Below are 15,779 nucleotides of genomic sequence, written 5' to 3'. Positions count from 1 at the left end.
AAGTTACGTCTAACGTGCTTTTTACTCCCCTTCCGAAGAAGTAAGCTGACTGTAACTTTGATCCATCATTGACATTCGCCTTTGAAGAAGACTAGGGGACGGAACTATTTGGACTGAGAGTGCCAATTATTTTATCATTTATATTTTCTTAAGTTCTAAAAATGGCACGAATATGCTTTTGTATGTATCTTGTAACTAGCTATTTTTTGACAGTTTTAAAGTTGTATTTTCCTTTCCATAAAAAATAAATTCCAAAGAAAATATGCCCTGTGTAATATTTCAACTTATCAGCATGTAAACATCTTTCAGCAACGAAATAGAAGTACATGTCAGAAACACGTCTTACTGCTGAATCAACGCAACATCACGCGACCTATGACATTAAAAACGTTACCATAGAAGCATGGCCGTTTATATTTCTTTAAATCGATACAATTCTAGATTTAAACATTTCTTCCCGACATGTCTCCCTAACCACATATGCAATTACATAACCATACACCGAACTAGAACAATAACACCTCAGTAAGTAAAGATCACCAGGTTATCGCGCCATTGTTGTCGTCGGCTTCAGGCACTCCAAGCTCAAGGTGTAATACATCACGCTATTTTTTCCTAGAGAATGAGGAAGATATGACAGGAGAAACTCAAGCACGAGAGGGAAACATAAACATTTATTTCATTTGATCATTTGATCATGACAGTACAATATACAATCAGATACGTTTGTCTGTACATGAGATGTAGAGTATTTAGATAATTATAATAACAACATGAATTAAGAACAGGTTAAACCACAACACATTATCTAAACATTATTTGATAATAATACTTTGTTTAATACTACAGTACATGAAAGAAATAGAATATAAATGCATGTCTGTTCTATATAATAATCAACTTGACCGTACATCTAATAAAGATATGTGTTCAAATACGGGCAATATACCAGCAGTAATTACTGTGTTCGAGTTTAGTTTACCCTTTGTAATATCATCACTAAATACCATCGGGGTACTTGGAAGGCCAACAATACCTAGCCACTCCACAGTGTGCTCAATCCTTAAGATGGAGAACACTGTACCGACGCTTTTATGTACACTTTTGACAAGGACCAGAAACAACTGAATGTATTTTGGCTGGGGCTTATTCCATGAATAATGAGGACAGCCTCTAATAATTAATGTAAATAAAATTTGTTTCAGTCAAAGGCACAGTACAAAATTTCTCCGAAATGTATAGCATGAAATATTCATGTTTTTTTTTGACTATTTTCTATTTTCCTTCATGGTTTGAAGTAATATAGATCGTTTCCTGGTACACATTTTCGTGGATATCCCATACATACAAACAGTTGTCAAGTATATCAATTAAAGTTGTTGTATTTATTTTCGATGTTCCATAGCAACCACGAAAACCACGAATATTTATACACAACGATTATTTCATGTCATACGGTAGTGTTGTTCTTCTGGTTCAAATGTTATTCGACAATAAAACCGCATCACTTCTTGTTAAATATTTGTATGCAATCTTTTAGCTAGAAAAGCGACATAACCGTCTGCAGCAGTAACTGATAAGGTTTATCTAGCAACATACTAGATTTTGATTACTGGATGCAATGGCGGACGAAGGAGTGAAGCCTTTTATCTTAAAGGGAACTCATATTACATTTAACCTTAAGCCTTAACCACATGTATATATAGCGGTAACACACATTTTAAACGTCCATGCGACCGTAGAAATATAAATAAAACAAAACATCAAAAACTAATTTCGCTTATCGGGGGGCTCTCTAGGCGAAGAGCCCCAACATAGGCGAAAGTACCAGCGAAATTTAGTTTCACTGTTTTGTTTATAAATGGTAAGATGATATCACACAAAACAGATTATATATTACATTTGTTTGACTAAGTTCCCAATAAAAGAGCAGAGTCGGTCCAGAGCCTTTTCGTTCATGTCACATGTGTATATGCCCTTTGACTTAAGAAAGGCAATGTCCACAATGAGGCCTAACTGTCGGTACTGGCCACCGACTAGTAGTTTCTCGCTGGGCTGGGATGGGAGGGCGTGGTACTCTCTGTGGTGAAGGACCACCAAGGCTACTGACTTGTCACCTGATATATAGCAAACATAACATTGTGTTTGTAAATGTCATTCAAGCGGTATACTTCAAAGAGGAATCATACAACCTTTAAGTTAAATCACAAAATTTCCATTTCATAGATAAGTAGGGGAAACTATATACTATTTATGACTGATAGTGCAGGCAGTAATCTGAATTACGGTGAAGTTGTTATCATTGCTTATACGGTTCCGTGTGGTATGCCATTTAAAAGAATCATTCTGTTCAGAAGAAGTAATATTAGCAATCTCGTTAAATGAACTTCTTTACATCATCTGGTATTGATTTTATATATCCTGAGCAGACGTTATATTTTTCTGCTGAAATGATATGATGGTTGATGATTTGTTTATATACCAAGTATAATGGAACCGCTCTTCCAGTAACGCACCTCAAACAATGATTTCAACATGCAAAAAAGCACGGAAACGCGTGATTTTCTTCAACAAGAACTGGAACTTTTGTATTAAAATATGGAAAACTTAATCAAGTAAAGTTTGTATTCTTCAATATGTAAGAGGACCATCGTTGATCTTTTTAAAGACGGAATAGGTAAACATTACGGAATGGAGAAAAGACACGTACATGTTACTTGTGATTATTATGAGTCTATCAACTTCCGCTTCGACGCAGTTTCTTGGAGTTAAAAAGATGCTGCAGCTGGTTGAACGGACATACACGTGACATTCTGTTTAGTCACGCGACTTAGTTTACTTACACTTGACGTTTTGCAATGCGTGATTGACGTCGGTACCAAGTCTGGAGGCGTTGATACACAGGACGACCATAGGAGTTGATGCTCGCTGGTTTTGGGTATCAGCACAGCGATCTACCCGTATCGTCAAACCTCGGGACTCCATTTGGAACGATAGCATGCCTCCAAGCTGGGACGACACGTCATCAATATAGTTCTTTTGAAAGCCCGCGAAGAAATACACTACAACTAAAAATTAAAACAATTAAGATCTCAAACGGCTAGGAACACTATTTGATAAACATGAAATTAACTTTTAAATCTTGGCAAATATCTACAATATTTGCACTACCTAACATGTTTCTCGATTGTTTTCCAATAGGAAACCAAAATCTTCGGAACCTTAATCAAGTTGAATTCGACATCGAACAATCTGATTATCTACTGTTTAACGACCACGTACCATGACCAAAGCCTATTCCTAAGTATTAGAAACTTCTTTCCGTTACGTTAAATTATTTCTGAAAACAAAATCACACTTTGCGGAAGTGTAATGACAATAATTTGATAAAATATAAATAAATATATAAAAAGACGATATCGGTAAAAAAAACCACCACGTGTGTTTCGAGTTTAAAAATGACAAGACAAGGATTCGAATTCATGTTCTCAGATCATCAACAATCAGAGCTATCTGATCAGCCGAAGTACTCAGGCTCAGTGGGGCTACAGTGATATTTAAAACGAAATGAAGGGGAGGTTACTATTGCAGATACGAAATCTACAGTGGAAATCTCTAGTGTTTTGCCTGCAATAGGACGGGATGCATCAATATGTCATAAACACTGAATAACCTATCGTTTTGCTATCTATTTATTTTCGTGTTAATTGCATTTAATCAGCGAAGGAAGCCGATCACGAATTCTCTCGCCTAAAATAATAAGATATATAGGCAATGGATATTCACTGTCAATCTTCTTTTCGCGTGTTTCTGTTTTTCCCTATGAGGTCAAGAGAAAATGTTTACCATATCTGAGAAAACATATGAATAGAGCAAATTTTACAAAAATACAACTGCAAAAAAATGTATCCCGCGAACTTTTGTAAAACCGAGATAAAACTTGAGTATACACATTGTCATTGTATATATAGCCTATGAAATAAAACGTTTTACAATTCCTGTTATCGTTTCCGTTACGACAAATTTTTAGACATTTTTGTTATATAATGTACGATACATATTGCAAAATTTATCTCAGTGTTTAAATGTGTCGTTTTGTTTTGTTATATATACATACCGCGCCCTACTGATAAATCATGGATGTTTCCTTCTAACACCCGACATCTCTCTTCTATTTCTGTTTTCTCCTGCAGTAGTTTCTCATTGACCTCGCCAAGGTGTCTAATTTCGTGAATTAAAGTCTTTTTATCTTCCTTAAGCTTTTTTACTTCATTTGCAAATTTTGTGTTGTCTATTTCAAGACGTTTCTTCTGTCTGTCGTGGATGCTGTCTGAGCGTCTAGAGAGCAATTGCAGCTCTGACACTTTACACTTCAACTTCTCTATTTCTGTTTGATGCGTGCAACCTTGGCCAAAACACAACGAAGCAGATCTCGTTCTGATTGGTTCTTCTCCCTGTTCCACGCGAGATTTCAGGTGCTGGCTTCTGGCTTCGGCAAGCTGATACAATAGCATGTCCTTTTCATCAGTGAGCGATTTCACTAATTCAGTCTGTAGCTGGACACTCTCGTAGAGTGCTTCCACCTGGCCTGTGATCAGACTCTGAAGGAAACAACAAGTGTTCAACTTTCTTGTAATAAAAGTCTAAAAAGCACAGAAGTTCTCTCGGTGTTTTCATTAGATAGGGAATCCTTTTTCCGGTTTCACTCACAATGGCCGTCGTGAATTTCTTAAAATGATTAGAAGGTTCAATATATCTGTATCATATATAACAAGAAGCATATATCTGCTGTCTGGAAGTCTTGCTTTCCCAATACCCCTGCCCGGGAGACATCCTACGGACAAAGTTTCGATACGGAGAGTCTGAGAAAAGCGAGAAAAGTTCGTGGAGGCCATTTAAAATAAAACCGGAAGTAGGAATTTTTTAGACGGGCTTCAGATCATAAATTGATCCGGGACTCAAAAGTACCTGTGTACCAAACTTCAGGCTTGTATTATAAAGTACTGTTCATGATATTCATATTATCCATATTCACTGTAATATAACATTTCTTTACAAAGTTTTCAACACATGTATATAGTTGCAATTGTAAAATTGAGATTCTTCCGCTAATTTTCTGCAAATCTTCACTAGCTGGTATTTAAAAATATGAAACAAAATGATTATTTCTTTTGCATTTAAGTAACCGTCAATATGATGCATATATATGTATTACCAAATTTTACTGTCCCTCTTTTCTTAGCTTGGAAAACTTTAAGGTCAAATTTGAATTCAAACACAAACAAAACACTCCTTTCCAGGGTTCAAAATTATTCTCGTCAAACAAATGACACGACAACATACATCTTAATAAAAATTGTTTAAGAAGTCAAAATGTAAATTGGCGTTAGATGTAATATGCCATGGCAGTTTTGTATAACTGTGATCGTGTATATTCACCTGCGTTTGTGTGACCCTGTCTAAGCAGGATGGATTAGTTTTGCGGTCTACCACAGAATCCATACTTCCCATCTTGTGCTCAGCCCTCATGACTCCGAACATTGAGGCAATCTAAAGTAAAGGCAAAACACGGTAACCTGTCGGTTTAGAATTAATACTGAGACAACATCACCAAAGAACTTGCATACTTAACAACTAAAGAAATACGATTTAATAATATATCTTACTTTGATATGTCACCTCGTCATTAACATTGATATTTTCATTTATTCTTATAAGGATTGAACGGCAATTTATTTTTAAATTTCATACCTGCATGAACATTAAAAAAATGCCGTTCAATCCTTATATTTACATTTTAATTTATTAACTTAATGACCTTAACAGATATTCCATAATATTTCCAATGTTAAAGTGTTTATATGTCCTGGAACAGCCTAGCGTCATCAAAATGTTTGCTTCTAGCGGTTGTCTCATGTTATTCAAAGCGGTAGGAGAAGCTCCGAAATGACGCTGATCCAAATGCGTCCATAGCCATATGAACGCATTTTTTCTGAATGTAAATATTTATTTGTTACTGAAAATATGACAAAAGTTGACAAAAGAACAGTAAAGAAAATATGAATATATTATAGCTAATGTGTAGTTGTCCTAGTCCAACATAAACCATGAGAACGTGATATGAATACAGAACCAAGTTGCCAAATGTGTCATTAGTTTACTGGGATGACTAGGTAAATGCTCAATTTATTGAACAATAACTTGTTTAAGGGTAAGGGAACCAAAACTTCAATTATATCATTATAACTGTCGCTATTGTGAAATATTTGTTAAAAGTCATTTAAAAAACAGTATTCAATAAAAAAAAAAAAAATGAATATTTTATACAACAATAGTTGTTTGAAATTCGAAAGTTTTAAATTAGAAATAAAGAAAGAAAAAAGTAGGGATCGATCAAGTTTCGAACCTTAACACTGCTAAGCATTCATTTTACCAATGTTTTATATTGGAATTTTAAATGAACAACACGAAATCAAAAGTCCAGTTCATGGGCCACAAAATATATAACAGGGGAAGTTACTTTTATACAAACTCACTTTTAGTTGCTTTTATATATAGGGGAGATATTACTTCAAGTTAAAAAATGATTTATTTATTAAAACTCTTCGCGATTATACCTGATGTAGTCGCACCTGTTACATAAATATATATAGTCCTATTAAATGCATAACTATTGTTGATACCTTTAATATAGCCCGAAAGGAATTGATGCTGGTTCGTCATCCAAAGCAATGCATGCTATAGGCCAAGCACATATTTTGTTAATAGAAACATTACTTATGCCTAAGGTTATTTCACTCTCCTAACGTCTGTTCCTAAAGTTCATTGAACAGCAAAGTTGGTGCTGTAAGAATCAGATCCATGACGTCACAATAATGTTCATATGATTTTGCCATCATATACAGCATGTGTGGGATTGCAATCCCTATATATATTAATCGGAAGACGCAGAGCAAATGTTTTAATTGTCTGCATAAAGTGGAGAAAGTTTGTTAATTACTTTATGGTCCTCATTTTGGATGACAGTATTCATCAATTTTCTTCCTTTTTAGCAAGTTCACCTATCGTGAAAATATTATTTAATGATGTGTCAATAATGTTTTATAATTATGAGGCGTCATACACCTAATACCTATACATGCATATATCTACCTGTATACATCACTTAATGGCTCATCAAAGGAAAACCCTATGCTGTTGATTGCCTCGCGATGAGGGCGTGTTTACTCTATTGCTGATTTTTATCCACTATCAAATCCATAGGTCAACGAGTTGACCTCACACTGTGTATCTTAATTTAGAGAGGTCATATTTTGCTGAACATATACTTTATCTTATTTGGGGGAATTTATTTCCGATGAAAATCTTAGGTCATGCTTGAAAAGGAATTCACCATTTCCTTAAATGTGTTCATGACTATCATATAAAATGATAAAACAAAAGCTGTCTACATAGATATTGTATCTTTCTGCATATAAGTTGGGCACTGCACAAACTCGACATGTACGCCATATGTAAATTTTCGGACAAGCATACACTAGTAAGGGTTCTTTACTGTAGACATTTGTTCTACCTGGACCTTATCGTATGCTCTAAACCCATGACTTCCAACTTTAATCCTTAATTACTGATGAATTTCATTTTAGATAAGTCAATTCCTGTGTTTTGGTCATACTTCGTCAGTATTTAAATTCAAGAAAACATTTTTGTTTTATTTGTTATGACTTAATTTTTATTTTATTTTTAAAGTTTTTACTCGACTTAAAATATTTTGCATTCTTCCTGCCCAATAATTTTCATGCTTATGAAGGAAGCTTACATGTAACAACCATGCAGTTTTGTTTTATGTTAGGATATCTAAAATGAAAGCATCATCTACAATATTTCATACTTAATGTATGAAACAACTTATCGAGTTGCAAAGCCTGCGTCAAATTTCAAATTTCGAATTCCTTATCCTGATAAACATTTCGTCTAGTACAACGCGCAATTAGGATTGAATGTTTGAATAGGATCAATGTTCGTCTCCGTTCGGTCGGTTAGTTTAAAGACATGTCTTTTGGTTACTCTTTAATAAACCCATTTCATTGATAAATTGTATGAATGATGAGGTGTTTTAATCTACTCGTAGCCTTATTAATTATGATGATAGTAGTAAGTGATTAAAACATCGTTATTATTAACATTTCGTGTTGCGAAATAAAACATGGACCTTGATTTTGCTCGCTATTTTAGAATAAGAACATATACAATCTACGGAGATTTTTTTCATGATCTCCATTGCAATAAATCAAATAAATAAGACCTATGTTATCTAAATGAAATATGTGTTAATTTATTCAATGATATTTCCTCATCATCCCGGCTGTTTTGATCATTTCAAAATCATTTTTTTTTTTATATCATCTATGTTAGCAATCATACTGAAGTCGGCATTTGTATGTAAACAATGACAAATACACCTCCATTTTCCCAATAATTTCTAAACCTACCATCTTCGGAATTCGTGAGTCTCCAACTTTCACCATTCACGATTCTTCCTAAGGACCACAATGTATGTGGATGCGGTACAAAAATAAGGCTAACTCGTAATGATGGCATGTATTATATGTAAGACGCAGTTAAAAGCAAACCCTTATGCCAAGTCTTGGTGACTCAATAGCCAGCTGTCACACGAGATTGGAGACGATAGCGTTTAAGTGTAGCCGTGTAGACTAATGTAATATTTCCAGTGTTTTCTACATGAACACCATAAAAGATTGTCTGTTACAGCGATATAATTCCGGGAAAAGAGTTTTAACAGAACATTGGTAAGTATTTTTAAATTAAGCTGGTGATTTTTTTTTTTTAATGATCCATCTCTTGGAAACAGTTTTCAGGAATATTTGAATATATTAATTCCTGTACATTATCATCATAAAAAAAGTCCGGTCTGTATCCTCTAAGTAATGTACGGAAAGGTTATAAGTAAAAGTTGTTCATGAAAAAGCATATGATATATTTCTAAGTTAAAATTTTAAACATTGATATAAACGTGCATGTATTTTATACTAGATTCAATATTATATAAAATATGTAATTATAATAAATCTCAAGGAATGCTCCTATCATTAACACAAGTAACATTTTAATTAATTATATAGTTACAACTTCACGATTGTTTTAGCATTGTTTTCTCGAGATAGCTTTTCAACTTTAATTGTTCGTGTTATCCCGTGTCACAAACACACTGATATCCAAAAGTTTTCAGTGAAAATATTTATACAAGTCGTAATAACAATACAAGTTTATAAATGCTTAATTAACCCGAATGCCGCAATTTTTTATGTTTGTTTCGGGTAATTTGTGTTTTTCGTGAAGATATTTTTTATGTTTGTTTCGGGTTATTTGAATTTTCGTGAAGATATTTTTTATGATGTGTCATGGTTTCCTGAGTTGTTTTTCATGTTGTTGTCTTTTCGTATTTTTGTATAGATCCTTTAATTCTGATGTGATCCTTTTCTGTTGATACCATGGTTTAGCTTTTTCTAGTTTACCTACGCAACCTTCTGCAATAGGCACGTTAACTCATTCACCCCTGCAACTTTCATTATGAACTATTCCATCCATTGAATTGGAAGAGTTCAAATGTGTCTTCATGGGTGAAAGAGTTAGTGATAGAAATATTTAGTACATTAGTAGTCTTCTTACACTGTTGTTTAATGAGATGAGTAGCTTGCTGGTATATGTAGATCTGATGTTAACAAATCACAAAAAAACACCTTAATTAGGTTTTTCACTTCTAGCAAACCTCCCACACCATCGGTAACGTCAGCAAACTTGACAGTCGACATGGGCACCAGTTTGACGGATCAGTTTAGAGAGCAACTGCACAGGTGGATTGACGCTAACCAACGGAAACGCTTCACTCTATTATTTAAAGTAAGATACACATTACACATTTAAAGATTTCAACGTAAAAAGGTTCCGCCATCAAAGTGTGTTTTTTTTTTTACATTTTTTTGTTAGTTTGATATAGTTGAATTTTTCTTTCTTCGAACATGCGTTAAAACAATTAGTTCGTTTTCCGTTGAGACATTATAAGTTATTGTTCTTATTATTGTTCCGTTCATGTAAACATACTTATATTGGCACAGTTTAGATTAAGGAAAACGTACTAAACATTAGGTATTAGTACAATCATAAATAAGTGCCTCAACACATCCGCGAAAACTTTAGTATCGAAAATCTCTATACTGTGCATTGGTGTTCCACTCATTGACAGATGAAAACCGTGACCCTAAACTGTAATTCCTCGGCAGCGAAATATTTCTGTGAAGTTGTATCGCGTCAAGGTATATACATGTACAAACCTGTTAACGATTTAGCAAGTAATATTTGAAGTCACATGACCGTCACGTGATATTGCTTACAACTACGTAGTGAAAGTTTTAAAGATCTTTTTGAACTAATGATCTTCTTGTTATGTCCATGTGTATGTTTTATATTGCTTTGCTGAAAAACATTTATTATCTTTTAAAATTTTAGATGTGGCGTATTGAACTTGAATTATATTTGCATATAGACAGCGAATTTTATATCTTTTACTTGAAGCTGGTTACATTCCCACTTCTTATTCCTGTGGCGCTAACCAATCGTTAATTAGCGCTGTATTAATTTAATCACTAAAATATGTACGTTCACACCATCTCGTTCCTGTATCTGTATTATGTGTCGATTTTTTACGAAACATAATTGTTGTAAACTAGTCGTTAACGTTTGTTGACACATTTATTTTTATATAAGCCTGTTAAATACCCAATCAGGTTCGCTGAAACATTTATATCTATCCAAGCCTGTTAAATACCCAATCAGGTTCGCTGAAACGTTGATTTCTATCCGCTCAGGCTTCCCAAGATGGCTGTGCTGCCCAAACGTTCCACACTCTCTGTAACAACAAGGGACCTACAATTACTATCCTGTACAACACGAACGGCTCGGTGTACGGGGGTTATACCTCCACTAGTTGGCACTCAAATAACACCTACTCAGCAGACGACAAAGCGTTTCTGTTCAGGCTCAGACACAATGGCAATTGTCAGCCACAAAAGTTCTGCAAAATCCAGATGGCTGACACTGCTATTTACGGCCACTCTAACTATGGACCGACGTTTGGAGGAAGCAATGGCCATGATCTAAAAACATTTACCAGTATTGTCAACAAGAACGGAACTTTCTTTCCGCTGAATGGCAGCACAAGTCTTGGTAGTTACTACGACATGCAAGGCCAGAATTATAACACCGTAATGAATGGACACATGCAGGTGTTGGATTTGGAGGTCTACTGTGTTGAAGGTATTATTTTACAACTAATTGTAGTGATAAATAGTCGCCATATTTTTTCCCGTTGGGAAAAGTCTTTTTTTCTGTTTTGGTATGGATTTCGACGTGTTTGACTTAGTGCACCAGTGTGCCCTGTGGTTACTACCCTTGTTCACTTTTTGATAACCCGACATTACTTTGAACTAGATTTACATGGTGGGTAAAGCTGATGACGAAGACGCTTATCTTACGTAAAAACCTGGTTTTATTCTTGATGCATTTTTCCATGGTTTTCGTTTAGTTGTTTCCATTCGAATTTGAGTTCTTGTTACTGTTTTGGATACATTTTGGGAATTATTTTCCTGCTTCATCACGTTTTAACACGTTCTTGTTAGATGTTGATATCGAGAAAACAATTATCATTAATAAAGGTAAGTACTTTTCCTGTTTGCTTATTCGTTTCGTTTCTTAAACCTGTGTTTTGCAATTGTTATTGATATTAACATTTACTAGCATGACCTTGCTGGTTAATTATCATCAGAACAAATTAAAACCTTTCCACGTGACAATAAACTAACAATATTTTTTGCTGCTTTAGAGATGAAGATGCTGCAGCGGCCCTGGGTTCGGAATGTAGAATGGCATCCTAGAGTATGTATAGCTTATTTTAATATACGAAGTCTTTTGGGTTTGGTAACAAATCTTCTACTACCATCTTCTTACATCTTGCACGTTGTCTATATTTCTTAAGTTTTTATCGATGTATTCTTTTTTAAAAGAACAATGCAGCAGAGTTTTTTGTGAAAGGTTTCATATATATATGTAAAGGAAATCAAATGAATATATATTTATATACATGTATCAATATATATATCTTGTAAATCAGTTGCAAATGATGAACGGTTGAATCGAAATAATGATTTATTATCCATGAAAAGAAGTCTTCCGGAACATTTTACAAAAGTAGTCGATATGTATAAGGTGCCACTATATGACTTTACATCACTTTTCCCTAGTTCATGAAGGAGCTTAAAGAGTCGATAGAGACATATAAACCCCTACCAGGCCTAGGTCTACAGCAAACACGGATACTGATGGTGGGACAGGTCGGGTCAGGCAAATCCAGCTTCTTTAATACAATCAACTCAATCTTCCGGGGTCACATAAGCGGTCAAGCCAACGCCGGAAGTGCTGAACACAGCCTCACCACAATGGCGCGTAAATTGTTCATTGTAATACAATAACGTTCCTTATACTGGTATCATGTGTCGAGGGATTGTTATCATTATTATCTCATTATTACAATATTTTGTGAATATAGCAAAGAATAATTAAGAAAATAAGGAACAGGAAACGTAGAACTACAATGTCAAAGAGCAAAGTGGTACAAGAAATGGAGAGCATTGTATTAAGGTTAAATTGTATGCTTTTTGGTCTTTAAAAGATGTCATCATGATCGGTCTAGATTAGTTACTGAATATTGTTTTTGTGGTTTACAGTATCGGATGTATCAAGTCCGAGACGGATACGCAGGAAAACCACTAAACTTCCGGTTATGTGACACGCGTGGTTTGGAAGAGGACCAGGGATTGGATGATCATGAAATATCTTATCTTTTGGATGGTCATGTGCCAGACAGATTTCAGGTGTGATATCGAATATATATGAATAGATTTTGAAGCCTTAATATTCTTTTTCTTTAACGTATGTAATGAATACTGTTGCAAAATTATCTTTTATTCCTAATGGAAAAATAATATCAGAAACTTTTTGTTCGTTGCAGTTTAACCCAGCCGTATCTTTGTCGCCAGAGGTCATGGGATTCGTGAAGGGCCCGACACTAGGAGACCGTATCCACTGTGTGGCGTTTGTCGTAGATAGTAGCACAGTTGACGTCATTTCCGAGAAAGTTCTGGAGAGAATCAAGAACATGCAAACCAAGATGAACCAGAGGTGTAAGCATTTTACAGACTATGACATTACACATTAAGGATACTCTTGATCTCTACTATCAGAAAACGCTTTTAAAAGTTTTTCTAATTGACAGTTTTTAAAAATTGTTATTCATAAAAATACATCGAGGTGATTAATGCTAATTAAACCCAATTATCCGATTAAGATAACTCTTACACAAATTATGTAACAGTAAATGACTAGACCAAATTACTTAGACACAAAACACAGTATGCAATCATGTCAGTCTGTTTCGTCATAAAGACTTGTTAGGTCGACTTTGTTTTGATACACCGAACTTCTATAATTATTATTATAGTTATAAACTTTCTTTTGACGTGTTTTCTTCCACAGCCATTCCACAAGTGGTATTGCTGACCAAGATTGACCGTATTTGTGAATTGGTGACTGACGAAATCGGTGACGTGTTCGTCAGCCCATCAGTCAAGGAGTGTGTGGATAGGGTTGCCATGGCGATGGGTGTGCCGAGATCGCACATACTTCCAGTCAAAAACTATGAGTGTGAGGTCGAACTCGACCAGAATGTAAACATCTTGTCCCTCTTGTGTCTCCGACAACTTCTTCATTTCTCCGACGACTACCTTTATAACCAGCTCGATCAAATCGAGGCTGAGAAATCTTCTCAAACACAAATGAAAGAATGACTTTTAACTAGACGTTGGTAAAATCATTGAGACCGACCAGAAATGCTGTTCATATGTCCTATGAAAATATCATTGGAGTTTATTAATATTAAAGTATCCATTCCGAAACGTTGGTAAAAAGAACAAAAACAAAACTGTATTGGTGACATTCTCGCCGCAAAGAAATCTTGTTTAATATTAATAAAGATATTGTACGCATGAGATTTGTTAACAAGGATGATTTTTTGTAATATTTACCGAGTTTTATCTTTATCATCTCGAATAGCCGGGAACATTTGCGTTCGAGTTACCTCGGTCATATTTCCTTTTTTCGGAGTCTCTCTATAAAACAAGCAAGAGACACCGTACCCAGGATTCGAGTTACTGAAGCAGACGACAGCAATGGCGTATAAGCCTGATCATTTTTGACTGATGTATAACTTTTCTATAACAGTATAAATATGTATTGCCTCGTGGTGGGGAAACGTGATTCTTCAATTCTGTGTTGCTATGACACCTTGAAGCAATTAAAGTCAGCTATAACAAAGGAGCAATGCAAGGCAGACCAGACGCAGATAAATATCAGCATAATTGCATGAATTTCCAACAAATTCAAAAATAACCTAATCGACGGCACAATCGGCCATCGACATTTGATAGCTGACAGTTTACGAAAAGTTATATATCCTTCAACGTGTCTGATGGAGGAAATGCCATCCCAAGATAGCCCCCAATGCATCTCACTGGCTTTAGTCGGTAACTGAGTAAATTACAAAAGTATTACTTCGAGAACCTTGGAATTGCTTAGCTATTTGGATTCGACATAGATTTACATACATGTGGCTGATGGCCATGGTGAAGTACAAGCCGCTTACTGCTCTGGTTTTCATTCTCTTTTTTTTTCTCCATTTTCTAGGGTAAAAAAATAAAATAAAAACAATATCATGCCCCAAGCACGATTCTAGGGGGAGGGAACTATTGTATGTTACTGTATCGGTGGGTTGGTTGGTTGACGGGTTTTTCGCCTACATGATTCCACCCATGTGGGTTTCATCTCACTGACGGAAGACGGTGTTCTGTCGGCGCGAGGGAAGTTGCCTTCCCTCAAGTGGTGGGGAGTAGTCGCCTATACTATATCCCATCCTTATATTTTAATGAAATGTTTTGGGAGACGACTCCTTGGTCCGAAATGGTTGGTAGGTGTGTCGCGCCAGTCGCTGCCACTTTGTCTGTTGTTTCTTACTAGGTTTTTTTGTCAAAACGGCCAAGAAGGCTTATAATAATTTATATAAAATAAAAAAAATAAAAAAAATTTGTATATTTTAAATGTGTACTTATTGTATATATTCATGTTCTTATAGGGAAGTATTTATATTATTTTATGTACCCGGGTCTCAAACTATCGGTTATGCCCGACAGTAGAGAAACGTATCTGTTTCATCTGACTGTATCGCCAGATGCAACTTATGTAGACACTCTGCATAATTATTGATTTTTTATTGGTTCCCTTATATATGGAACACTAAAGACATCAACAGTGATCAACTGTTTCAATAAAACCCCTAGGGACCTTACCTTCCTATTTTATCTTCCCTTACTTTTCGGTGATGTCTAGATAGCTCTAGTTAACCCGATTTTAGGTGATAGGGTGTTAAGCTATCTTATCAAATTGACTTGAGTGCGTAGGCGCTTTAAAAGGGTTTCGTGAAGTGTCCCTTCCATCAATGGAAACCGACCTCATATAATGTTAGCCGAAGACACCAAAACCAACAAACAACCAACCTATACTCTTAATGGTGGTGTTTGTCCTGCTGTAGGATTATGGCAGAGCTATTTATAGTTTCTACTTTCGGCTGCTGTCTATTTCTCGACAATGGATGA

General features: G+C 35.2%; 1 protein-coding gene across 1 annotated transcript; it reads left to right on the top strand.

Annotated features, from left to right (window-relative positions):
- Positions 1–8,775: 8,775 nt before the first annotated feature.
- Positions 8,776–14,105, top strand: LOC110465598 (interferon-induced protein 44-like). The gene is made up of 8 exons (XM_021521537.1): positions 8,776–8,810; positions 9,771–9,921; positions 10,887–11,334; positions 11,900–11,952; positions 12,318–12,515; positions 12,801–12,947; positions 13,085–13,256; positions 13,609–14,105. The coding sequence occupies exons 2-8, from the start codon at positions 9,832–9,834 to the stop codon at positions 13,917–13,919; spliced, it is 1,419 nt and encodes a 472-aa protein (XP_021377212.1). The 5' UTR covers positions 8,776–8,810; positions 9,771–9,831; the 3' UTR covers positions 13,920–14,105.
- Positions 14,106–15,779: the final 1,674 nt, after the last annotated feature.

The sequence above is a fragment of the Mizuhopecten yessoensis genome, unplaced genomic scaffold, assembly GCF_002113885.1.
Source record: "Mizuhopecten yessoensis strain PY_sf001 unplaced genomic scaffold, ASM211388v2 scaffold11093, whole genome shotgun sequence".
NCBI classification, from domain to species: Eukaryota; Metazoa; Mollusca; class Bivalvia; order Pectinida; family Pectinidae; genus Mizuhopecten; species Mizuhopecten yessoensis.
Note: the sequence above shows the minus strand (reverse complement) of the source record. Positions and strands in the feature narration are given on the sequence as shown.